This window comes from Thermobia domestica, chromosome 10, assembly GCF_964235325.1.
Source record: "Thermobia domestica chromosome 10, izTheDome1.hap1.1, whole genome shotgun sequence".
Lineage (NCBI taxonomy): Eukaryota > Metazoa > Arthropoda > Insecta > Zygentoma > Lepismatidae > Thermobia > Thermobia domestica.
In genome coordinates, this window is record NC_137463.1 from 21,763,918 (window position 1) to 21,790,917 (window position 27,000).

Genomic DNA, 27,000 nt, shown 5'->3' on the forward strand with positions numbered 1-27,000 from the left:
AAAAAAAAAAAAAAACTATTTCAAAACTATGCTTTACAGTATCATATTTTCTCACACATGTCATTCACGTTGGTTAGCTCGTAAATATTATTTCACGTCTGCAAGCTAAGCAAATAAGTAAAGTAACTAATATTATTTAAACTAAAACACCTTGTTATTGTATGTTTCATTTGTTTTCGCTATAGTTGCAGGTGTTTGTTCAAAAATGTTTGCTTTTGCAATTTGTGTTTCATGATTTGCAAAGCTGTATTTATAACTTCTGTATTATTATAATTTATGATTAATGGATTTAACGAAAATCTGGTTAATGTTCGATACGTGGGAGTTAAATTGTATGGTTGAAGTAAAGATTCAAAACTTCTTAGAGTTTTTCACTTAGAAAATTTACATTCAGATCACCTACAATAACTGGTGTGTATTTCTTACCATGAAAATATGCCAGTACTTTATCTATATTATTGATAAATTGCTTTACTATCGGGCGTCCTATACATATAAATAATACTTTTTTTTTTTTTGCAAAAATTTCTGTATTATACTACATTCGAACTCTTTTTTTCTTTCCTTTCATTAAATTTTCAAACCTAATACACTTTTTTTTTCTTTCATTTCATTTTAAGAAAAATACATGATCCACCTTTTCACAGATTTGTTCTACGATATCGTTCTGCACAGGTAAAATCTGGAATTGCAATATGTTCTTATCTTCTCTGTACCAATGTTCTGTTATACATACAATGTCAAAATCTCAGTAAGAATCTTATAAAAGTACTACTAATTGGAGTTGTTTATCTGTATTAAAATCCTGTGTATTTTGATGAAAGAGTGTGACTGTATTATTTTTATTAGTAGGAAGTTTATTATTGTATTTCTTTAGAAATTGCTCTATATTTTCAAATATCGACGTGTTTTGTCGAAAATTAAGTTTTAATTTGTTAGACTTCGTACCTTGTTTCTGATTTTTGCCATCTACTTGTGCAATATTACACGCAAAAAAACACATTAGTTTGGAAGGAGAATGGTTTGATTGTCATGTTGAACACGGTATTTCGATATTGTGTACAATAATTTTCTTACATGTATCGACTTTTGTTGTTTCAGTAAGTTCTATTACTGGGTAATACATATTGCTAATATTACTGCTAGTTTCTCCTTATGCTAAAATGTCATTATTAGAATCTTCAGCTTTATGATTTAAGCTATAATTTGTCTTCTGTACTAAACAAATCCCATCCATCTTTCATCATAACAGTTTACATTTTCATCTGCACCTATGTGTATTACACTGTCTACATCATTTTGCACGTTGCTTAGATCGTCACTTTCGTATTAAATCAGAATTATATTGGAATTTATACTATCAGTTCCATTAGCATTAATATTTCCTTTAACTTACTACACAAGTACTTTTTGCCGGAACCATTCAAATGTAGCCCATGTTTTCAATGATAACTTCTAGGAATATTGTATATAATTGTGTAACGAGTATGTGTATCGTTTCCTTTTTGCAGATTATTCCATCACTGCGGGATCAAAAATTTGCATAGTGACTGCTGGTGCCCGTCAGCGAGAAGGTGAATCTCGTCTCAACCTTGTTCAGAGGAACACAGACATATTCAAGGGAATCATACCTCAGCTAGTGAAATATAGTCCCAACTCAATTATTCTTGTAGTCAGTAATCCAGGTAAGTAAGATAATCCATATGATATATTCTTTATATCTTTGCGAAAGTGTGAACGTATATTCCTCAGTTTATTAGAAAGATATTTACGTTTAAATTATAATAAACTAGGTGTTTTTCATCATTTAATATATGGTGAATTAGGTGTTTTTCATCATTTAATGTATGATAAACTAAACTAGGTGGTTTTCATCATTTAATATATGATAAACTAGGTGGTGTTCATAATTTAAAAGATGATAAACTAGGTGTTTTTTACTATTTAATATATGGTAAATTAGGTGTTTTTCATCATTTAATGTATGATAAACTAAACTAGGTGTTTTCATCATTTAATATATGATAAACTAGGTGTTTTTCATCATTTTATATACGATAAACTAGATGTTTTTCATAATTTTATATACGATAAACTGTATGTTTTTCATAATTTAATATAAACTAGAAGTTTGATACTTTTTAAATGGTAATGAACTGTGTTTATCACGATTTAATTTATGGCAAACTATGTATTTTTCGCCGCTGTCAATATATTTGCTATCCATTTTTCCGCTTCCTCTGCATATTTAGTATGTGCAAGTGAATTCAAATTTATATTATCTGAAATAAAAATGTTTCTTAACTAAAAGAATAATAATGACAATGATGGTGATGAGATGTTGTCTGATACTGCTTGAAATACACAATAAGATTATGCCAAAAGGTTTTCATTACTATGGACTATGTTCATTAGAGTGTATAATATGATAATGTGGAAAAGCGATAGAGCAATATTACATTACCAAGAATTTGGACAAAGATGAATGCTAGTTGCCGAGAGACTCTGAAATCATAGGCAAGAAGTAACTTGTCGGATACTTGTATATTTATGTAAACACCATTGTTTATTTGATAGAAATAGAGACCGGATGTTTAGGCATTAAAAACTTGGAAAATAGGCACTTAAATTTTAAAAAAGGCACTAAAATGTAACTCGAAATAATGAAGATAAATACTCAGTACAATTAAAAATAAATTCAAGTGATAAATAATGTTCAAAGAATATAGAAACATACCTGTTTGTTAATACATAAAAGAACGAAGCTTGACATGTATTCCATGTATATTTAGTAAATACATTTTTACAGCACTTTATTACTACACATAACAGTCCAAATGTTATATACTTTATCAGTACACACAGCAGTCCAAAATTTTACAGCACTTTAGCAGTGCACATAGCAGTACAAAGTTTTACGGCATCTTAACATTACAAACAGCACTTATATTTTTCGGAAGAGGCAGAATCCTTTCTTGAAATACTAAATTATATATTTTTACAATAAAGAAGTTTTATTTTGAACACAATGCATAGAATAGGAAACATTAGGAACTAAAACAATTATTTAGGCAGGAAGGGGCGAAGTAGGTAAAATAAAATTAGCTTAAATTGAAACTATAATCCTCATATAAACTTTAAAACATTTTTAATCAGATCTTTAATATTAAAGAATAGGCATTTTGCCTAACATCCGGTCTCTAGATATAAATGTGTGAGAAATTTGAAGTGAAAAACCAAACCCTAATGTCTCATGGTTAACAGATACGTATGGAGCTGGATGAAGCTGAAATAATTCGTACTGTAATTCAGTAGGTGAAACCAGAAGTAAGCCAAAAAACCTTATTTTCACCACAAAGCCTCCGTATTTTAGGATTGAAGAAGATACTTTGAACACAAGTTGAAGAAGTTTTCTGGATCATTCTAAATAAATAAATAAATAAATTAAAAAAAAATAAAATAAAAAAAAAAACTGGTAACTAGTAAATTGAACATCTTTCTTTCCTTCCAAATATTTTTCTTAAGTTTTCGTGTTTTTAATATTTATAGAAAGTGATACAGTTATGTTATTTTCAGTTGATATATTGACTTACGTGACGTGGAAAATCAGTGGTTTTCCAAAACATCGTGTCATTGGATCAGGAACAAACCTCGACTCATCGCGTTTTCGATTCCTTATGTCCCAAAGACTGAATGTTGCACCTAACAGTTGCCACGGATGGATTATTGGAGAACATGGAGACTCCAGTGGTAAGTACAAGAACTCATTTTTAAACCTATCGTTAATTTATTATGTTCATTCTAACAGCTTGGAAGTTGCTTTAATACATGTTCTCTTTTCGAAACACATTTCATGTTTAACACTTTTACTTGTGTTCAACACTTTAAAAAAATAATAAATAAATAAATAAATAAAAACGAAGTAACATGGAACGTGAACTCCAGTGCTGAGTGGAAGGTTGGTCTCTGGTTCAAACTCACCATAGTGTTTCAGATCCTACTTCAAACTATAGAACCTGTTCCATATAGCCTCGCTGCTGATGAAGAATATAGATGCAAATAATAAATAAATAAATAAATAAATAAATAAATAAAATGAATCTAAGGTCCAGATAACAGTGTCTGCATTGGGCACAGACAAAATTGTGGCCGCTCGTCTACTCTAGAATCCAGTAATTGTAAAGGCCTAGGTACCAGTGTTTCTTTCAGGCATGTTTTGGGGAGGGGGTCAGTGCCACCCTGGAGGAGATAAGATTAGTATGCAGTAGAATGGTACCAACAGTGGGAGATAAATTGTTTCAGAATACAATAAATAAATAAATAAACATTTTAATATTGCTATTTACAAATGTTCTAAAGCACGTGTTGAAGCTATATATATATATATATAAGCTGTACCTTCTGTCTTAAATGCCAAACTTGAACAGATAAGTGACAATTGAACGTCTTGTTGTGTGTACTTCAGAAAAAGTAAGACAAGTAGTGTAGGCTTTGTTAATACGTAGTTATAGAGTCCCCCGCAGCACATGTTTTCTGAAAGAAACACTGCTAGGTACCGTACTCTAAATTGCCAAACTTAGCTAAATTTTAACCTTCGGATTGTCAACTGTACAAATAAAACACTACGTATTTATTTTATCAAAAACATCCAAGCATTTGTGATAGACAGAGTTTGTGCTACTGTCACATATCATATTACACGCAGCACATGAACCGACACTTGTAGACTCCAATAACTTCACCGACATACCTTCATTTTCCAACAGGTATTAATTCGGGAACAGATTTCTGACTCATTTCTGGACCAGTTCTCTACACCGCTATACTCTACAAAAGTTTTTAGGAAGCAGGAAATGAAGGGAATAGCTATTGCCAGAATTTTCGTCAGTAGCTAATTTTCCACCCTTGTTGAAGCCAAAATATTTTGTTTGTTGCTTTCTTATATCCCCTTATATCCCCGTGCTGTAAGCTTCGGTAGACCACCGATGGGCAACTAGTGATAGCTCGCCAAAAATTGGCGGCCCCGCAGCGACGATCCGCGGTGGCTTTGCTTCTGTTTTGAATTTTATACCACCAGCGGCAGAGACTTTACGAAACACCAATGAACCACAAAATTACTACTCCAAAATATTTTAAATCGCCTTTATGCGTGATTTGTTTACATTAAGGCGAGTCTAAAAAATACCCCACGGTGGGCACGAACCACCAACGTTATGATTACTAGCCGCGTGTTCTTCCAACTTCGCCACGGAGACGATGATGGAAACCTCACTTGTAGAGTGATAAATCGTTGAGGCCTTTTTAATTTGGACAATCAGAGTGCTCCTTTAACCATCTATATTCGCCGATAACTGTTTGGGATCAGATAAAATGCGTTCGCCATGTAATTTTATAACAAAATGACGCGCGTATGTTTTTTCATAGTTCTCCCATATTCACTTTCTAATGATCGGACGGTTTCTATCTAAATTCATACAATTATATGCACCCATCTCAAGATTTTTCACTTCATCATGTAGATGCAGGGGGTTACACTTGACCCTCGGAGCTCGCTTTACAAACAATCGTCAGGAAAAAATAATATATAATAATAACCGCATGCACACGACTGACGATAGTTCGTGTTAGTCCCTTTGCGATTCTCCGCGACGTATCGAAGGAGCGCGGACCATAATGAAGTCCTAGCTGCTACGCGGGGGTAACTAACACCCCGACTCTAGTAGGGCCTAGAATTAAATCTGTGACTCTCCTGAATAGAAAGAAATCCTCAGCCTCACGTATACAGCGTAATTCACAATAAACCAGCGTTGTTCGTTTTGAAATAAACTTCCTTGTACATATTCCCCATTGTCCTTCATTATCATACATTATTATTACTGTATATAAATCAAAACTTGACATCTTCATATGCGTCTTTATCCCTCTAATACATCTAAGAGCATTTTGTGTGTGTGTACAGAGAAACAGATATGTTAATATTCCCCTGTTCTTTGCAGTGTATTTGACTCAATTAGGTTATGATTCAGGACCAACTAATGTCCCATTTACACGGATAGACGAAGATGATAATACTGAGATACCCATTGGTAAGTCTAGTCAAATCCAAAATATTTCTTGTAGGTGGAAGCGCTATCGTGTGTTGTCCAATGTGAGCATTTTCATTCCCTGCTGACGAATTTCGGACATTGAGACGGAACTCAAGGGCAGTGACGATGGGATTATTTTGGTGTAGGAAGTTGTTAGTCATTTGAGTGCAATATTATACGTATACCATGTTAAGTTTATTGAAATACGTAACGCCACTGATCTTATTTGCTATTTTCTGATAGTACAATAGCAAATACAGCGAGCAAAATGTGACATTAATATTAATCTGTTGTAACCACACAGTACCGGATCTAGAAATTTCGTCCCTCCCCCCTCTGAGTTTTTTAAATAGTACATTTTAATGAAATATTCCTAGTGTTTTGTTTGCTATGGAATAGAGATTCAAATATTTACAAATTCTTCCTCCTCAACTTCATTTCCGCAAACTCCCGTGTAAGATCTCTCTTTCAATGGCCGAAGCCCTTTCATGGTTGATTACCAACATTCTCAAGTTTTCAGTCTCTCCTGTGTCATTGAACACCTTAAGAGTCTTCATTCCGGCGAAATTAAAATACCGCTAATTTTACAGTAATTATGTGATATCTTCAAATACATAAAAGATAATCGAAATGTGGAACAAGAGCGCCCTAGACAATATTATTTTACATGAGAAACCGTTATCACGACTCACTTATCTGCTTTCGATTTCGAGCCGTTTTGAAAATCGGCATTTATTTTCGCGTTTCTAAACAGCTGAAAACGGAAAGGCACTAGGTGACTTGTGATAACGGTACCTCACGCAAAATAATATTGTCTAGGGTGCTCTTGTTTCATATTTCAATTATCTTTTATCTATTTGAAGATATCACATAATTACTGTAAAATTAGCGGTATTTTAATTTCGCCGGGATGAAGACTCTTAAATAACTCTTGATCCTCTGTAAGACTGATAATGACATTTCAGCGAAAGCCACAGTCACGGGTAAATTCAGAAATAAAGTAAGAGTAGTCAAAACTTCAGGATAACTTGGGTCAATAGTATTAAACTCGACGTATAGTAATACCGCCAATTCAAGAACAGCGTTAATTTTCGAAATCTGATTTTTAAGTCCAGTGCGAAGGAAAATTAATTCCAATGGTAGCAACGTGCCAATATCTTGCTGGTACTTCTTTTGTAGTTTTTCAGCCTTAGCTAAAATTTCTTCGTCTGAATGGTTCACAAGTACTATCGAGAATATGATTGAAATTTCATTAAGAATTTATTGTAACGATGTAAAACGGTTCTCTATTTCATTGTACGCGATATCTAGAAGTCTATTGTAAACATTAACTCTGAAGCAAGCCTCTGCGTCCAAAAACTGATGATCTTCTACCGGTTCATCAAATTGTTTTCTGACTTTGGGTTGCCTTTCTTTTACGAACACAGGGTTGACCTTCCACTTCGCAGCAACAGCTATGGCCTTTTGTTTTATTTTCTTCAATTCCTCTCTTCAAGAGTGCGTAAAGCTTTCTCAAGATCAATTTGTTAGTTCGTAGAAGTTGCGATGCGATGTTCAGTTGTGAAAATATTTTTGACAGCACCACAGTCAGAAACACAAAATCGAAGGAATCCATGACTTTCGCCAATCGCTCTGCTTCTGATACCTCTTTAGCCTTCTTACTTGTCAGTGAAAGTTTTCGTAGAGTTTTCATTACATCAGCATACCTCAATCTGATAGCTACAATGGACTGATATTGTGAGGCCCATCTGATTGGATTGAGCCTGATTCTCCTGTCAATGATGACAGAATATTCCACCTATTTATATTTTGTCCAAAAAATATATACAAATCTTGGAGCGTTTTGAAGTAACTGGCAAGTTCTTTTACACTTTTGATGGCATCTTTAATGACAAGGTTTAGCTTATGTACTGCGCAGTGAATATATATAGCTCATTTCTCAATTTCTTGAAGTCTCTTCTGAACTCCTGAGTACACACCACTCATCACAGCAGCGCCATCATATCCCTGCCCTCTGCATTTTTTCACAGAGAATCCCAATTTCTTCAAATGACTTAACACTACAGTTGCAAGTCCGGATGCAGTTGGATTTCTTACATGTAAAAATCCTAAAAATCCTTCTTCAATCTCGACCCGTCTAGAAACTTCGTTTTCTAAGCTATCGTTTACTTCTGTAAAATTTACATAGCGGATAATGAAACTCATTTGATCTTTCTTTGATAAATCTTGAGTCGTATCAATGATTAATAAGAAAAACGGCATTCTTTTAATTTCCTTCAACAAATTAGCTTCTAAGTTTGAAGACAGGCAATGGATGATGTAATTTTAAATATTATGGCTGAGATATTTAATCTGGCCTTTGGGTAGACTGATTACCCGTGTCATTGTAGGATCATTTAACAACTGTACGAAAGACAAAATTTTCCATCGTAGCTTCCATCATGCTCTTTACTACCTCTAATGTGTTTTTTGCTAATGTGACTGTAATATCGAAAAGTCTCTCCAGAACCTGGTTCCAAAACTTTGCTTCAAATTTCCTTTCACTCCCCAGTGAATCAGCCAATGGTTTCATCCATTTTCCACTTACTAAAAACCAAACATGCTGAAATGTGATTTCGACATTTGCTTTTGCTTTATTATTTTTATTTTATTTTATTTTATTTTTTATTTTTATTTATTTTATAATCCTTGTTAGTCTCTGTTCCCTGTTGTCCATCCATTTTTACTTTCACCACCAGAGAATAACCAATATGGTAAACAATATGCATAATCCAGTTTCTTTGAACAATTCAGCCATTTTGCCTGCAATGACTGCCCCGCCTTTGTAATTGTTTTGTAATACGCAGAGGAAAATCCTCTATCCTTCTCATGTTTCGGAAATGAGCCATTTGGTTGACAGGATCCAGACTTGACAATATAATGCTTAATATTGTCAGTTAAATTGACCTTTTCATAATAACCTTTATCAGTTGGATTCTCTTGCTTCAGCAAATAGGCAATAAAATGTTCTTCAGAATTTGTAATTAAACTATTCTGAAAATATGATTCTTTTTTCAAGTGTTTTAAAAATTAGTATTTACAGACAAGATGCAGGGGAACCTTTAAAATCCCTTGGACCCGCCCCCCTCCCTGCACCGCGGGGTCTTGCGGTTTATAGATCCGGCACTGCAACCACACTACTTTCTGTAACAGACCGTGGAGAGCATGTTTGTTTTTCTCCTTGCGCTTATAAAATTACGGTGTTTTCATCTTCTTATCACTTTCATTGCTAGTTCTAGTTGTAGGTGGCTCGGTCAGTTTTCTGAGGGAATAGTATTAGTGACTGCACGTGGACAAAGATAAGTACGTAGACAAATGTACATTGCGACGTGACTATTCAGCGATAAAATGAAATGAAATCTTTGAGTTTAACATCCCACGATTATGCCTGTTAGGCTGAAAGAGACGGGTGATTAAGGCAAGCGAATGATGATGGAAAAAAATGGTAAAATGAGGATGTATGAGGAACTAAAGTACGCCGAGAAAACCCACGGACATGGTGTTGTCCATCACAAATTTACTTGGCGGGGGACCAAATCAGGAATCCCACGCACCAGAGGTAAGCGTTCTACACCGTGTCCATCTATGCAGCGGTGGGGACAGGAGCGGAAAATGTGTTAAGAAAAAAGTGCCTAGAATACGTTGTGCCACATAGATCGCAGATGTACAAAGAATATTTGGACAGTGGTGTATGGACTTCAAATATTTCATAGAATTGTCTGCCAGATGACGCCAGTGTCAAACTAATTATACTTCTCAAATACTCTTAGCCTGACGTAGATTTTTGAGGAGTCTAGTTTACGAATAGTCCTTTATATGTTTACCCTGCTAATCCGTCCATACTCAATGGTCATAAAAAAGTTTTCTGATTTCCTCCATATGATTAAAATTTGAATCTTAAGTAAACAAAATATATACGTACGAAGAGTTAAAATTGTCTAGGTCCATAACTCAACAGGCATACAGCTTTTCAGACGAGTGATGTGTGGTTATCACATTGATTCACATCGCGATATTTCTGTTTTTTTTTTTTTTTTTTTTTTTTGACCAGAGTGTTTCGTTCTTAGCTTTTGATGGAAGTAGTTCCACTGTTTGCCTGATTCTAAGTTAACACTGAAAATGCTGTGTCCCTACTAGAGTTGAACCCAGGAACACTCATACGAAGAGTACGTGACCTAATCACTCAGCTATTCGTGAACAAGGGAAAATATCTTTTTTGAATCTTTTTTACACTGAACACCATTACTGTTTTAAGAAGAGATAATAAAATTATTACTTATAACACATAAGTTCCTTATCCTAGGCTGGATTTCAAACCATGACAACCACTCTTTTAGTTACTTTTAATGTGTTTAATAAAGTTTCCTTGCAAATTTTGAATCTTACAGCAGCAAACACTCATTGTTAATGTAACGCCAATATAGTACTTTTTCATGGTTAAATATATTTAACAAGGATTTAACAAGACATTGTTTCATAATTTTCTGATAACAAGCCAGAGAAATTGCGCAAAAGTATTTAATACATGTTTGATTAATAGGTCAGAAATAGTATGCATGTTTAATAAATTTCTGATAAGAAAATGTGCAGAAGTATTTAATAAATTTCCGATAACTAGCCAGAGAAAGTGTGCAAGTGTTTAATGGATTTCTGATCTTTATTCAATTCTAGTTTCCTTTTCTTATTAACCCGTCCTACGTTGGCAACGAATCAGCACTCGGAAGTCTGATGCTTTAATGTTAACCGTAACACTTATTGTAGGATTGCCTACGCCGTACCAGAACGGCGGAAGAAAGAGCACTACAAAATTGGCGACCGTGACAGGACAACATATTTTTTTTTTTAATTTTCCGTAGTGATTGCTGCGGTGGCGACTAAGAACACTGGGCCAAATTAGATTAAGTTCGCCTTAAGTCCAAGCTATGGACAGGTGAACTGAAAGAAAATGAAATGTCAACGTTGCGCGAATTATGAGGTTTTAATACAATGATTTATTTTTAAAAAAATATGTGTTCTTCAAACTCGGAAGGGGATCAATTTCTCCCTCTGCCTAACCAAATGACGTCCCTGTACAGAAGAGAAAATACCAGAGAAAAATTGCATCCTTGATTTACTTCGCATTTTACCAACATATTTGTCTGAGTTAGAATTTTCGCCGTACGGCCATGGTCGAAGTAATTTGGACCTTATACTTTCTCAATGTACTGACATCGACGTGCGTAGTTCACGTATAGTTATAATAAGTTACCGCGAGAAGCAATGCTAAACTGTAATTATAGAACGATCAAAATAGTCGGCTAGCTGATCCCAGTATCCGTATTTGAGTAAATTTTTAAAATTCACAGGACTTTCTGGACATCACCCTCGGGTTCTGATTGTATGTGAAAAGCAAGAACATATTACATGTCAAATGCTTTATGAACTAATAGTCACACTATATGTTTTGTGCTTGGAGTGGATTGTTCCTTGTGGTTTATGATTTATGCTATGTGGTTCTTTCTCTCTGCTATGCTTACATATTGAGTTGAGTTGATTTTGAGTTTAACGTCCCTTTTCAGCAGCGAGGCTATATGAGACGTGGACCTACTGATTAACGTGGAATCCGAACCACATGAGCTCCCACCGGTATGCTTACATATATATATTTTTTATAAGTGCTTTCTTGTTCTTACAACTACCGATGAAAATTGGAAAATTTAATGAACTTAATTTTTACTCATAACTGCGCTTCTTTTTCTCCCTTCTACATGATTTGTTTTGCCACATTTCTTATGCACACTCATGTCCAAAATTATTGTCGCATGTCTATAAATATGTTGTAGGAATGTAATTTGATAACAAATTCGCCCGGTATTTCTTATAATAATAGTATGTGTATAATCGGGAAAGACATGTGGGTGGCAAATTTCATGTCAAAAGAGCAGTAAATAAGAACAATAAAACGAAAATAAAACTTTCTTGTTCATTTAGCAACATTTTGGTTTACTCATTCTAACTTTCGTATTTATAATTCTTTTCCTATGAAATTTACCACAAATATACATTTCCCGATTAATATACATAGTATTAGTATTAAAAGTACCCTGCAAAATCATTACCAAATTATATTCTTACAAGAAGACAGTTATAGATTTGCGACAATCATTTTGGACATGAGTGTACATTCATTGAATATTATGAATATATCGTGGTTATCTTTGTAAACTAAAGAATACAATGTGAAATTAGAATAAATAGTGATAATATAATTGGTGGAGTCAGCGGACGAACTTTCGCATACCCAAAAGCCAACCCACTTGGCATAACGGCCCTTGGATGGATTTCTGGACCTGAGCCGCTCCACGCCATCTGTTAGCGATTGGTGGAACTACGTCGAGCCTAGCGACGAACACGTGATCAGCCCTATCGCTAACCAGGGAGCTTTCTAGACCTAGTAGTCGTCACATCTTTAATGTGACTCCCAACTCTGTTAACTGCATAGGAGCCCTGAGTCTCAGAGTCTGGGGCTAAATAGCGATAAATAGTGATAAAATAAGTGAAGAGTTCGCAAGGTGCGATCTTGATTCGACAACCCTAAACTTTCTCCAGAGTTTAGGGTTGTAACTATCATAGAAATTATCTAGATAGTCTGTGAATTTTTTTTATATAAAACGATATTTGTTAGTGCTTTTTCTTTAGTTTTTTGCTTGTTTTTATATTTTATTTTGTTTTACGTATTTTGCTATGCCACCTACATCACAATGATGCTTAACGCATAATTGTTTTCTTGGTACTCAAGTTTGAACACACTATTTACATTATTATTCACACTTGTTTTGGCATTTCAAGCTGTTGCCTTTCTACATACAACAATTCACTCCTGCTTTGCTAACGCTGATTTCGTTTTTTGTTTGTGTGTGTCATTTAAAAAAATTGTGTGTGAATGTGTCAGGCTTAAAGCTTACTTTGGGTATTGTTTCTTCACTGTGCCTACAGATAACAGATCAATTCCTGTAGTGTACAAGGAGACTGATGATCTGGAAGCTAATGGTAAGAGGAGTTTTTGCTTAATTTTTATCTTTTCTTGTTCTTATTTTCATTGTGAAAGGGTTGCTAGGGCTTGAACAATTTGTATTTGTATAGTGTGTAATAAGATAATAAGATTTTTTATAAAGTCTTTATTGTTGAATAACTTGCATTGATGTATTTATTTTTGAATTGTCAAAATGTGTTTATTTTTGAAAGGTGAAATGAATATGGCAGTTTGCGGTTTAGTTGATATTTATCTCTCTTTTAATCAGTGCTGTGCCGTGAGAGGGGAGCGGGGCGACGTCCCCGGGCGCCAAAGTAAGGAGGCGCAAAATTCGGGAGAAAGAAAGAAAAGAAGGAAAGAAAAAAGAGGGAGGAAAAATTACTTGGAATATTTTAGATGAACAACAGTATTTCTCAATCATAAAAAGTGCTCAAAATCAAGGAAAATCAGGCTTAATTTTTGAAAATTTTCTTACCTTCACGCCATCCATGGTGGCGCTTCGCGGCTGGTTTATCGACCTCACTCATATGTACGGGGACGCTCTCGTATACTCTCGCCCCGGGCGCTGATTTTCCACGGCACGGCACTGCTCTTAATACATCACATTCGAAAGTTAATTTTGTGTGTTTATTTCAAAAGTGCATAGAATAAATTCAGTAGTCATTATAATTACTACTTGATACCATGAAATGCATATCTCGTAACAAAGATGAACATTCTTATTGCTGAACACATCCAAAAGTAACACAAAATCTGTGAACGGTTTCAAGGCACACCTCATTTCTCGGTCGGTGCATGTAGAGAAAACTTTGTTACTACAGAAACGACATGATATATAAAATTCTCTTATGTTTCATCCTCTAGAATAAAAGTAGTAGGATAAGTTTGTAGTTCGACAGTCAGACTTCCTTCTCTTTTAATTGCCTATAAATTACGAAGATAATCTTATTATCAAACTAGAAACTTATCCCCACCACTTTTATTCTACAGGATACACAATCAGAGAACTTCCTATATCATGTAGTGCATCCATAAACAAGTTTTCGTTTAGACGCACAGTAGGAGAGATGAAAGGTTTCTCGAAACCGTTCAGATATTTTGTCTGTCGTTAGTTGCTAGTGTATCTAAGGAAAAATTCCACTACTTATGTATTATCTTTTCAAAACATAAAACTGTAGTTTTGTAAGAAAATATATTAAGATACAATGTCATGAGCGTGCAGAGAACATTTTTAATTACTTAATTTTTGCTTGCCTGTCTTTTTGTTTGAATCGCCGAAATCTTTCATTACTCGTGAGTAATGTCTTTAGTTGGGTGTGAAGCTGAGAAAGGGGCATTTCTTACGTTCACACTCAATTAGAGACATCTGTGAAAATTGAAAACATCAGAGAATTATGTAAGAAACTTTTAAGACACAATGATAATTACTAATATGGTTCAATAAATACGGAGCATCGTTGCTTATTGGTAAGTTCTCACTTCTTGAGCACGAAGCTGCTATGTGAGCTTTAATGTACAGTCAGTGACAAAAATTCTTTCCGTTTGAATAAATTAGTTTCGTAAATAACTTCAGAATTGGAAAAAAAAAAAATAGTACAGTTTTCAGTAAATTAAAAAGCATGTAATTTTGTGTACGTCTCAGCCATTCCACATTACTCCCAAAACAAATTTTACCAAACGGAAAGAACTTTTGTTGCTGACTGTACAACATCATGTACGTCAGTTTTCTCGGGCTACGTATGTTTCCTTCCACTCTTATCATTCGTAGAGATCCATAGTAATTACTGATTCGTGTTCCTATCGACAGTACTGAAGACCTACGTCGATTTTCGGTGCATATCTTGTGGTTAGGCCCATATCTCAAATAATTGCTATCAAACAAACAAAAAAATTTAGCACACACACACACACACACACACACACACACACACACACACACACACACACACACACACACACACACACACACACACATATATATATATATATATATATATATATATATATATAAACACATTATTTTGTTATTGCTGAATAATTGTAGAACACCTAGTAATTGCTCATAGTTGCTAAAGGATACTACTCAATTACTGAAATAAAGAAAAAAGCTCTCTTTCGTGTACGCGTCTTCGGCGCGGGAGACCCAGGTTCGATTCCGGGGCGAAGTCCACGAAGTTCGAATCCCAGTTCTCATATAGGCTCGCTACTGAACAGGACCCTGAACCCTCAAATCAATCAACCAACTATCAAATAAAGATCTAACCGTGTATCCAGGAAATTAAAATTCTATTAAGTGGTTTCGATGTTCACTGACATCTTTATCAATGACTTACATTAGCTGCTAAACTAGTATCATATAGCTGAACTCTTCTGAGAAAAGAAAAAATATATATGAAATCCTCCATTCTCAAACTGTTTAACTTGGCTTCTTGAAAAATATCTGTTACGAAGTTGATAAAATTTTAAAATTCCCTGGATACAAGTTAAAACCTTCTTTGAGTTATAGAATACCTACGAAACTTCTGTATATGCCTTAAGCCCTTATAGCCTCTCTTCAATATCTATGTCTATCTGTAAATGTATGTATGTATGTATGTATGTATGTATGTTCCAGCATAACTTTGGAACGCCTACAACCATTTCAACCAAACTTGACACACATATACCTTACAATCCGGAAAAAAAAATATTGTGACGGTAAGACATCAATAGCACCCCTAAGTTGTAGATGAAAAAGGATTTTTATTCAACAACAGCCCGTAATAGATAACACAACACTCTGTGAGTTAAATCTGTTCGTTGCCTACACAACAGGAAAACATTTTTATTGAAATGCGTATCCAACGGGAGAAAGAGGTTCAAATATATTCCATAAACCTATTCTTCCCGTGCGAAGAACAGACATTTCAAACAAGGATAACACCGAATTGTTTGCTCGTTGTTGTTTATTCTACTTAGTTCATTATTTTTAAATATTTTGCCTAAACATTAATTCTCGTGTAAAGAAAGAACATTTCAGGTAGTATTTATAATAAATACGCAGTCTCAATGCTGAACAGAGCCATTAACTGCGATCAAAGAATCAATGCACTATACAACGTTTTTGCCTTATATTTCAAGTTTTTACCTTGTATCTCAAGTCAAGGATTACCAAATATTGTTAGGGTCATCAAGTCTAGGAGGCTCAGGTGGACATGTTATGTAGCCAGAACGGAAGAAAGTAGGAACACTTTCAAAGATTTAACTGGAAATCCAAAAGGAAAACGATCATTAGAAAGATCTAAACGCAGATGAGAGGACAATATTAAGATGGATCTCTCAGAAATAGGAATACAAAGTAAAAACTGGATCCAGTTGGCTAAGGACAGAAGACAATGGAGATCTTTTGTGAACGCGGCATTGAACCTCCGGGTTCCATAAGCCATAGAGCTAATTAGTTAGCAAGTTAGCAAGTTAGGTTATTTACTTAGGCTGTTTCAGTGTACTGTGCCACCTTCTTCAAGAACTTCTTAAAATTGCAAACTGGACACATTGTTAGATTTCTCCTCTTGTTGAAAGCGACAGTGCACAATGAGGCAATCTAAGTAATCACTCAACTTGAGATACAGGGTAAAATGTTATATTTCAATTATGTATTGTATAATATCTATCAGCAAACAATCATCTACCAATTTGCTAATCATTCTTCAGTAATTATCCGTCTCATTTAGCCTACGGGTTATAAATAAACTTCGGATGTTAAATATAAGCTCTAAATTCTATTTAAGTCCTATTTATTTATTTTCATTTTGAAATTAATAGATTGATTTTACATTGTGTAATTCTATGCTTCTCAACATCGAGTGCTCTACGAGAACATCTTTGTGAATTTGCCAATTTCTTACAATTTTTAAACTAACCGAGACGAAGGTGAAAATCACACTTTGGACTTCATAGTACTCTAATACTTAGATAGAATTATGAAACAAAATTATCAGTTTCTCTTGAGTCATACATTTATTGTTGCTTAATTTGACTTATCTGTCAGTTACGCCATGCAGTAGATCCTGTGATTCATAGTTCTTTTCCAAATAAGCCGCCACAAAGTCCAAGTTTTGATTTAGTTTCTTGTTTTCTTGTTACTTTAAAACTTGGTACAAGAACGATGAATCCCTGTAGAAATCTGGATGGAGACGATTAAAAATTAAATTGAATGAAATAATAATAATAATAATAATAATAATAATAATAATAATAATAATAATAATAATAATAATAATAATAATAATAATAATCACCATCATCATCAGTGGCGAATCTAGCCCAGACCGTTTTTTTGGGGGGGGCAGTTTTTTGAGTTACAAAAATATTTGAAGCTATTATTTATATATTTTTGAAAGTTTATGGTAAACTCATGATATACCTATCATGGTTAGGATTCTGACTGCCCCCCCCTCACTTTTTACCTTCCAGATCTGCCTCTGATCATCATCATTATCTTCATCTTCATCATAATCTTATTCTCCTTCATCTTCTCCATCTTTTTCTGCTCCATCTTCTTGTTCATCATCATCATCATAATCATCATCTTTATTTATAGTGTTAGGGACAGTAATCAGTCAAAAAGACCACTTTGTCAAGATCAGAAATTAATACATTCAAATGTACAAATATTAAAATATAAATAAATGTTTGCTTACTTATTGCAGCTTCGAATCAATGATAGTTTTCATGTCAATCGTTTATCACATGTTCTATACTTCATTTAAATACACGAAAATACAATTATCGTAACATTATTTTGTTAATTTTCTGGGATTCTTTCAATTATAGTTTTTTTTACCAACGCACCTAAAATTGACCTTTTATATCTATTACGTTATTTCATTCCTTATTTTGTCCTAATATTAGGAACTTACAATGAAAATTTTGAACTCTGTAAGCGTTGGACAATTTATTATTCTTAAAGTTTTGTGCTAGTGTCCGATCATGTAACGCGCATATGCTTTTCAGTTTAAGTTTTAAAAATAGTGCTAATTATGAGTGGTAAGATCACATATGGTTTTAAAACATAATCATTTTTTTTTATTCCCTCTTGTTTTTGAGAATGAGTTTCATACTGGGTATGCATATTCTAATTTTGATCTTACTAAAACCTTATACAATGAGGTGTTCACGTCACTATTATTACTAATAATATTAATGTTAATAATAATAATAACTTTATTGTGAGTGCTGCTAACAGCTTACTAGCAAAAATATAACATTTATAGAATACTAATATAGAGCTTGATACAATAGACTGAAAGTAAAACAACGTCTTCTTCTTCTTCTTCTTCTTCTACTACTACTACTACTACTACTACTACTACTACTACTACTACTACTACTGATAATAATAATAATAATAATAATAATAATAATAATAATAATAATAATAATAATAATAATAATAATAATGCGGGAGACCTGGGTTCGATTCTCGGTGGGAGCTCATGTGTTTTGCGGTACTGCGTTAAATTGTAGGTTCACATCTCATATAGCCTCGGTGCTGAACGAGAAGATAAACTCAAATTCAGGAATAATAATAATAATGTGTAGTATAACTAGTAATAGCTCGAGGAAACTTGTTCACATGGGATCAATAGGACAACAAGTTCATATCACGTGATTTAAGTTCGAATTTCACAAGCTTAGTTTTAAGGAATAAACTCCCTTAACACCGAGTTAGCACAAAAAATTATTAAATTCTGTTTGTCTCTGAGTGAATATTTTAGAGAATTCAAGTTCTTTAACCTTGAATTCCAAACTTAAATATTATAGTTGAAGATACTAAAACCTATATTTAGTAACGAGAAGTTATTTGTATTATCTTCAAATATTGAGGAAAACTTAAAAGATATGCAATTCAGACAATATAGTAGTTGTATTGTTTGTTTTGTATCCTTAACAAAACATGCAGATTAAGAATATATCACATAAATTCATCATATTTTTTTTAATGATTCGTCTTATTTGTTCGGAAATTAATTAATTTTTCAGCAGCGAGATTTAGGTATATAGGTTATAACATCTATATATTAGCCCTAAATTCGTTATATTATGATTTCTGGGACTAGTTAAAACGTAGTTTACTCATTAAATGTTCCATGCTAACACTCAAGATAAATATATATTTAAACTGATGTATTTTCCAAAAATTTTCTGCATTTACTTTTTTATCACAAAATTCCTTCTTTATAATTGAGAATACATCCACTATTCGTGGCTTCTTTACGTATTATATCAGAACTGCCTAGAAAAAAACATGTTTATACATGTTTGGCCAAAAAACTTAGCAAATTAAATGTTCAAGTCTGGCCATAAAGAAAAATGATATCATTCTATACGGACTTGTCCATATCAATATAAACATATTTATAAATGTTATCGTTATAAGGTTAACATGGAATTTAAACTATAATATATTTAGGCCACCGGGAATCGAATCTGGCTCTTCTGCACGCAATGCAGGAACATTAACTGTTATAACTTCGAGAACGGTAATAATGTATCTTAGGAAATTTATTTCTGGCAGTTGTCGTACATAAAAAGGCTCCCGCGTGACTAAATATGGTTCTGGCCTTGGGTGCGAGAGAACCGTGTTCGATTCTTAGTGGAATTACGTACAGTTTGGAACCCAAACTACGAATTCTGATGTTACTTAACAGTAGCCTCACTACTAAAAGATGACGTTAAACACCAAAATTCCAAACAAAATATATTTCTGATTCATAATTAATAAATTCAGTTTATTTCAAGATAACTATTTTTTTTCAGTTCCTGTATGGTCAGGAGTAAATGTAGCTGGTGTGAGATTGCGAGACTTAAACCCAAATATTGGCTTGGCAGATGACCAGGAAAATTGGGCGGAGATACATAAGCAAGTAGTGGAAAGGTAAGCATCAGAAATCCTTTGACTATATAATGAAATGTTCTTTTGGTAGAGTCAATAATAGTCCGCAATTAACCTTTCACCAATTTGATTATAAAAATAATGCTCTATAAAACAATGTACGAAGTTTCTTGTGAATACAGTATATAAATGTTTCCAAGTAAGTCCTTAGTACACATAAAGTAGCCTAGGATGATGAAGGTTTTAATGTTAGGTATGTACGAGAACCCCTTAGCTCGTGGCAGCCTCCAGGGTGTTAATTAGGAATCTCCTTTTGACTTTAGGAAACGGTTTATAAGGAGCCTCCTTAGCTCATGGCAGTCTCCAGAGTGTTAATTAAGGGATCTCTTTTTCACTTTAGGAAACGGTTTATAAGGAACCCTCTTAGCTCATGGCAGCTTCCAGGGTGTTAATTAAGGAATCTCTTTTTGACTTTAGGAAACGGTATATGAGAAACCTCCTTCACTCATGGCAGCCTCTAGGGTGTTAATTAAGGAATCTCTTTTTGATCTTAGGAAACGGTTTATGAGAAACCTCCTTCACTCATGGCAGCCTCCAGGGTGTTAATTAAGGAATCTCTTTTTGACTTTAGGAAACGGTTTATAAGGAACCCTCTTAGCTCATGGCAGCCTCCGGGGTGTTAATTAAGGAATCTCCTTTTGACGTTAAGAAACGGTTTGTAAGAAACTTCCTTATCTCATGGCAGACTCCAGGGTGTTAATTAAGGAATCTCTTTTTGATCTTAGGAAACGGTTTATGAGAAACCTCCTTCACTCATGGCAGCCTGCAGCGTGTTAATTAAGGAATCTTCTTTTGACTTTAAGAAACGGTTTGTAAGAAACCTCCTTCACTCATGGCAGCCTCCAGGGTGTTAATTAAGGAATCTCTTTTTGACTTTAGGAAACGGTATATGAGAAACCTCCTTCACTCATGGCAGCCTCTAGGGTGTTAATTAAGGAATCTCTTTTTGATCTTAGGAAACGGTTTATGAGAAATCTCCTTCACTTATGGCAGCCTCCAGGGTGTTAATTAAGGAATCTTCTTTTGACTTTAAGAAACGGTTTGTAAGAAACCTCCTTCACTCATGGCAGCCTCCAGGGTGTTAATTAAGGAATCTCTTTTTGACTTTAGGAAACGGTTTATACGGAACCCTCTTAGCTCATGGCAGCCTCCAGGGTGTTAATTAAGGAATCTCCTTTTGACTTTAGAAAACGGTTTATGAGAAACCCCTTTCACTCATGGCAGCCTCCAGGGTGTTAATTAAGGAATCTCTTTTTGACTTTAGGAAACGGTTTATAAGGAACCCTCTTAGCTCATGGCAGCCTCCAGGGTGTTAATTAAGGAATCTCCTTTTGACTTTAGAAAACGGTTTATGAGAAACCCCTTTCACTCATGGCAGCCTCCGAGATGTTCATTAAGGAATCTTTTTTTGACTTTAGGAAATGGTTTATGAGAAACTCCCTTCACTCATGGCAGCCTCCAGGGTGTTAAGGAATCTCCTTTTGACTTTAGAAAACGGTTTATAAGGCACCCCTTTAGCTCATAGTAGGCTCCAGGAGTATAGTTGTGATTAGGAATCTCCTTAGGTAAGGTAGGAACTCCCCTGTCCAATGCGACCTCATGAGCAGGTGTTATAAGTTAGTTGATGAGTCGTGAACTGATAGTTTAATCCTCTCCTGGTCCTGTTTTATGGGTGACTTCTAGACGGTTCGTCTGTCTTCGGTCTTCTCGGGGGCCGACTTCGTGTCTTCCTGTTTTTTCCTTGTATCGTCTGCTTTTAATTGTGTTTATAAACAAAGCACATGTTTAAAGTTATAATATGTGCTCGAAAAAGTAATACACAATGCAAAGCGGGGATCCTTACAATATTGATCTGTTAAGTTTTGAAATTGAAACACTTCTATCTGTTTGGCATGTCGTCATTATTCCAACAGTAAGAGATTATATGGAACTTAACCCTCTTTATCTAGATAATCTAGCATTTGAAATCATAATCAAATAGTCTTTCTAACTTTGCCACAAAATGATCTACCATAATAGTCTTTCTAACTTTGCCACAAAATGATCTACCATTTGCTTGATTTTTCTTGGGTTTTCTCAAGGTTCTCCCGTTTTTTCCCACATTCCACCACTTCTTGCATTAATCTGTCTATCTTAACCTAAAGAGTATAACCTGGAATATTAAATTAAAAATTGTACTTTATTAGGTTGATTACGTAGTTTGAATACGAATTTTGTGGATTTTCTCATCCAAAATCTGTTCGGTATTAATGATTGTGTGCATTAATGATTAATGATTAATGATGACGAAGTGAAGATGAGGCTCAGCGCTTCCTCGAAAACATAGCGGCGAGTCGGTATGTCATGGGCATGCTAAAATTGCCAGAGCGCCTACAAAATTGCATCTACCGAAATGGCGATTATGTAGAAAAATAGATAAATGCGTAAGCTTTAAAATGATGTAAACACTATTGAAAATAAACGTTTCTTTGTATATCTGAAAATAGGAGAACTTACCTTTTGGAATTTTCTCGTAGATTACCGGCTAGGATATCAAGGTATCGTCTCAGTCTTATTTATTTGTTTACTTATTATTTTTCAGTGCCTATGAAGTAATCAAATTGAAAGGTTACACCTCTTGGGCCATTGGACTCAGTGTTGCATCACTGACTCAGTCTATCCTTAGAAACAGTGGAAACGTCTATGCTGTTTCAACGTTGGTGCAGGTAAGAGTTACATAATATAATCATTTGCTCAATTTACGCAGTGTGTTATTCCTGTAAGATGTTATTGTAGGGGAATACATACCAATTATACAGAGTAGAACCAATGGGAGGACTCATGTTACATACAGCACACTACCATAATGTGAAAGGTGAACATGTTCACCACCATTTTTAACATTCTTTTAAGCCTTTCACCATGTTTATTTACTCTTTTTAACATTTGAATACGTAGGGCAGTAGTTATAGCGGTCATCTTTCACCGGATAATACATTTTTAGTATTAACTTTTTCCAGAGAACTTCCTTATTTCGCTTATTTTATAAATAATGTAATGATACAAAGGATTACACAGGTAAACGATTTAGGTGTATTTCTAGATAATAAACTACGTATTAATTTGCATACAGAAAAAAAAACAATTAATGAGACTTACAAATCTCAAGATTTTCTAATCAGAAAAAAATATCACAGTAACAAATGAAATATTTTAACACTGAAGATGTTATTTCTGATGCACAGATGAAAGACAAGTCTGAACTTGAGATCAAATGAATGTTTTTGCAATACTAGCTGAACACCCGCTTTTTGCACGGAGGGAATAAATTGGTCGGAAATATTGGAAAGGTTATATGAAATCCCTTCCTTTATGGATGTATATTTCAATTGAAACGGAATGGTGAAAATTCAACAGTTCAAAAAGTTATTTCAAATGGAACAGTCCTAGTTCTTTGCGAAAAATTTAACTCCTTTTTTTTTTTCGTTAGGTACCCATTTCAATGAAGGTTTAATCGTGAAACTACATTACTGTTCAATTAAATAAACTTACTGTTTAGTATTCCATCCATGTTTTACTTATTTTACGGATTTCAAACGCACTGGCTTCGTTCATCGTCAGAGTTTTACAGTAACATAGTTAGTGCGTTTGAAAACCGTAAAATAAATAAAACGGATGAAATACCAATAAACAAGCTTATTAAATTACAGATATCTCCTTGAAAATCATGTGGAATATATGTATTAGTGTTGTTATTACTCCTCTGTAATTTCTTCTCACGTGATCGCCGTTTTCTCGCTTCCATGTGATTTCCTCCTCGTGTGCTATTCTAAGTCTTTCGTCGGACATAGCTTTCATGAATTTCCTTTTTAAGCTTGTTCTTCATTCATTCATAAAAATGGTGTGGTTTTTAATATTACAATCGCAGCACTTTGGCCAAGTCGACCATTGCACTATTATTGTCCCAAAGTAGAAAAAGTGTATTATATTATATTGCACTAAATATCTTTAGTCACAGCACAAGTCGCAACCAAGAGGCGCGGGCATAAGCCGGAATTCGTCTGCACTAAATGATATAACTAACTCTATGGCCTCTGGAGCCCAGAGGTTCAATACTTGTGTTCACAAAAGCTCTCCATTGACTTCTATCCTTAGTCAATTGGATCCACTTTCTACTTGTATTGCACCAAATGATACATTGCTACAAAGTAGATAAGTTGAAGATAATAAATGCATTGACGCCAGGTATGTCCACACATTATAAACATTGAGTACAAAACAAAATGAATCTAAGATATCACTTGTATGAAATAAAATAATTGCACGAAATGGGAGTTCAAAATAATCCATCGAATTCTGACGCCATCTCGTTTCGAACCCCATTTGTTTCCTCAATGGCCTTGTATGATTTATGTTGAAAGTTATGATAGAAACCATAGAAAATACGTAACAATACAGAACAGATAATACTTAAATGTAATAATTAACGAATTCATTGTTGTGGCGTGAAATATGTTTTTGATATAAATTTTGAATCCCCACTATTCCCTTGAGTTCAAGGCAAAATGGCATCGGGATAAGAACTGTCTCGAACTCCAGTTTAATACGAAGTTTTATTTGATACAAGTATTGCTTTGTAGTTCTTTTTTGTTTAATACAAATTTTAGAGTGTGGACATTTCTGGTGTTACTATTTGTAATATTGACGTTATTTTAGCTGTATAACAAACTGTTTAACACGGACCATTTCAAACTATATGCTTGCGCCATTTTGGTTTGCAACTTCGGTTGTAAGACAAAGGCAAAAAGTATAGACCAAACCTTGGTGCAAAATGCTTCCTTTGGAAGTTATAGGCTGCCGAAAACATGAAAAAATAAATTTTAAAGGTACATAGCTCCAAAACTATGGGACCTACCGTAGTCGGGTCAAGACTTTACTTAGGGACCAGTATGCGCTCTATCCAAATAATCATGTTTCAGAATCCTACGGTACTTCCGAAACCATTTTTATAGAGGTAGTTGGTGAGTGCTTCAAATTATATGCCCATAGCAAAACTCTCTCTATAAAAATTGTTGCGTGAGTATTTTAGGATTCTGAAACATTTATTTTTGGATAGCACACATATTAGTTCCTAAGTGAAGTCTTGAATCGACTGCGGTAGGTCTCATAGTATTTGAACTATGGACCTTTAATGTTCTTTTTTGTTGTTTGTTTGTTTTCGGCAGCCTATGGCGGATTCGGATTTCTGCACTCAGCATATAATAAATAATTTGACATTTTCTTTCGTAAAAGAAAAACAATAATAAAAAGTAAATATTTTGAAAACTATTTGTATGTTTCGATGAGTGTAAATATACTGGAAGATATAATATTCATCGTTATAAGTGGTGAATGCTGTTTTAAAACAATGTCATCGAATTGCAGACTTTTCTCTTTGTTGCTAGATATTCTACCACCAATTTGTTGAGCTGTCCTATATTCACATCCATTTTTTTCTTTCTTTTAAAAATTAAAGATTGTGCCTCAAACAGTAATATTTTTTGTATTTTTTTTTTTTTTTTTAGGGATTTCACGGCATAGAAGACGAAGTGTTTTTATCTGTACCGTGTGTACTTGCTGAGAATGGCGTGACACATATCGTGAACCAGTCACTGACGCAGGAGGAAAAGGAAAGATTGCAAAAGTCAGCCCACACACTGCATTCGATTCAGAAGGAGCTTGTGTTGTAAATCTTCAGTATTACTGAGAAAGTTTCACTAATATCATTATAAAGAAAAGAAAGGAAAAAAAAGTCTGGTTGACATACAGAAGCATTTTCTAAGGCATATTATAAGTGTATATCTAATGTAAGGCATGTATTAGAACTGTAGTGAAATGTTTTGTAAAGTGTTATATGTATTTTTCATGTATTTTAGCTTATTTATTTACAATTATATTATTGTTATAATGATTGTGTGCTTCTATAACACGTTTTCATGTTTCATTTATCTCTATTGAACATGGTAATTATGTTTTTTTTTTTTTTTTTTTTTTTATTGAGACAATCATAATCAAAGACAGTGCCGTGCGCTGAGAGGAAAGGGGGTGAGCGGAGCGACGACCCTGGGCGCTGAAGTACGGGGGCGAAAAATTCGGGAGGGGAAAAAGAAAAGAAAAGAAGGAAAGAAAAAGAGAGGAAAAATGTTACTCATGTTAGAAAAATGCATGTGCACATATAAAATGGAAGGAAAAAAAGTAATAGAAAGTGCTCAAAATCAGGGAAAAGCAGAGTATTTTTGAAAAGTTCCTTTTCTGTCGACCTTATTGATATGTACGGGGACACCGTTGTACACTCTCGCCCCAAGCGCTGATTTTCCACGGCACGGCACTCATCAAAGAGTTATTTTTTTATTCACAATTATCCTGTCCAAAGATTTCACCTAGCTAATATTTTTTTTATAAGCTTTGCTGTTATTCTTAGATAGAATATTATTGTAATAAAACATCAAATAAAAATGAAAAGCCTCAGGTCTCTACAGATTTTCAGCTTTTTCCGTTAACAAAACATTAATTTTTATCATATTATAGATTACGTAATTGAATGATTTCGCAATTATAATATTTTTGTAGTAGAGTTTGTGAGTTTGTAATGCAACTAAAAGCCTCTGGTCACAAATTAAAAAAAAAAAATTAGATATCAAAAGCGAATACTCTTAGTGTTCATTATTTATTAATTTCAGTTAGCATCTGCCATTTTGTTTTATGTTCATATTCTTTAATATAAAAATAAATAAACAAAAAACATTAAGAAGAGATAACTGTGGATTCTTGTTCCTTTGCAGTTTTCAAAATAACGGTAAAACAATGAAAAATGTCAAAATTCAGGCTCTGTACCCATGAAGTACTTAGAAGATCCTTATGAAACTCGATTAGTTGAAAATTAAATGAAAAAATCCCAGTTTAACGTCCCA

At 34.1% G+C, this 27,000-nt stretch overlaps 1 protein-coding gene across 3 annotated transcripts in view; it reads left to right on the plus strand.

Annotated features, from left to right (window-relative positions):
* Nucleotides 1-26,087, plus strand: part of Ldh (Lactate dehydrogenase) — a 41,923-nt gene extending 15,836 nt beyond the window's left edge. For 2 of the 3 annotated variants that reach the window (XM_081727870.1, XM_081727872.1), the window contains exons 4-9: nt 1,512-1,685; nt 3,577-3,750; nt 13,101-13,154; nt 19,936-20,053; nt 22,653-22,776; nt 25,615-26,087. In XM_081727870.1, the coding sequence (XP_081583996.1) occupies nt 1,512-1,685; nt 3,577-3,750; nt 13,101-13,154; nt 19,936-20,053; nt 22,653-22,776; nt 25,615-25,779 (809 nt within the window). In that variant the 3' untranslated portion in view covers nt 25,780-26,087. The remainder of the gene's footprint in view (nt 1-1,511; nt 1,686-3,576; nt 3,751-13,100; nt 13,155-19,935; nt 20,054-22,652; nt 22,777-25,614) is intronic. The other variant, XM_081727873.1, reaches the window with a different exon arrangement.
* The last annotated feature ends 913 nt before the right edge of the window (nt 26,088-27,000 follow it).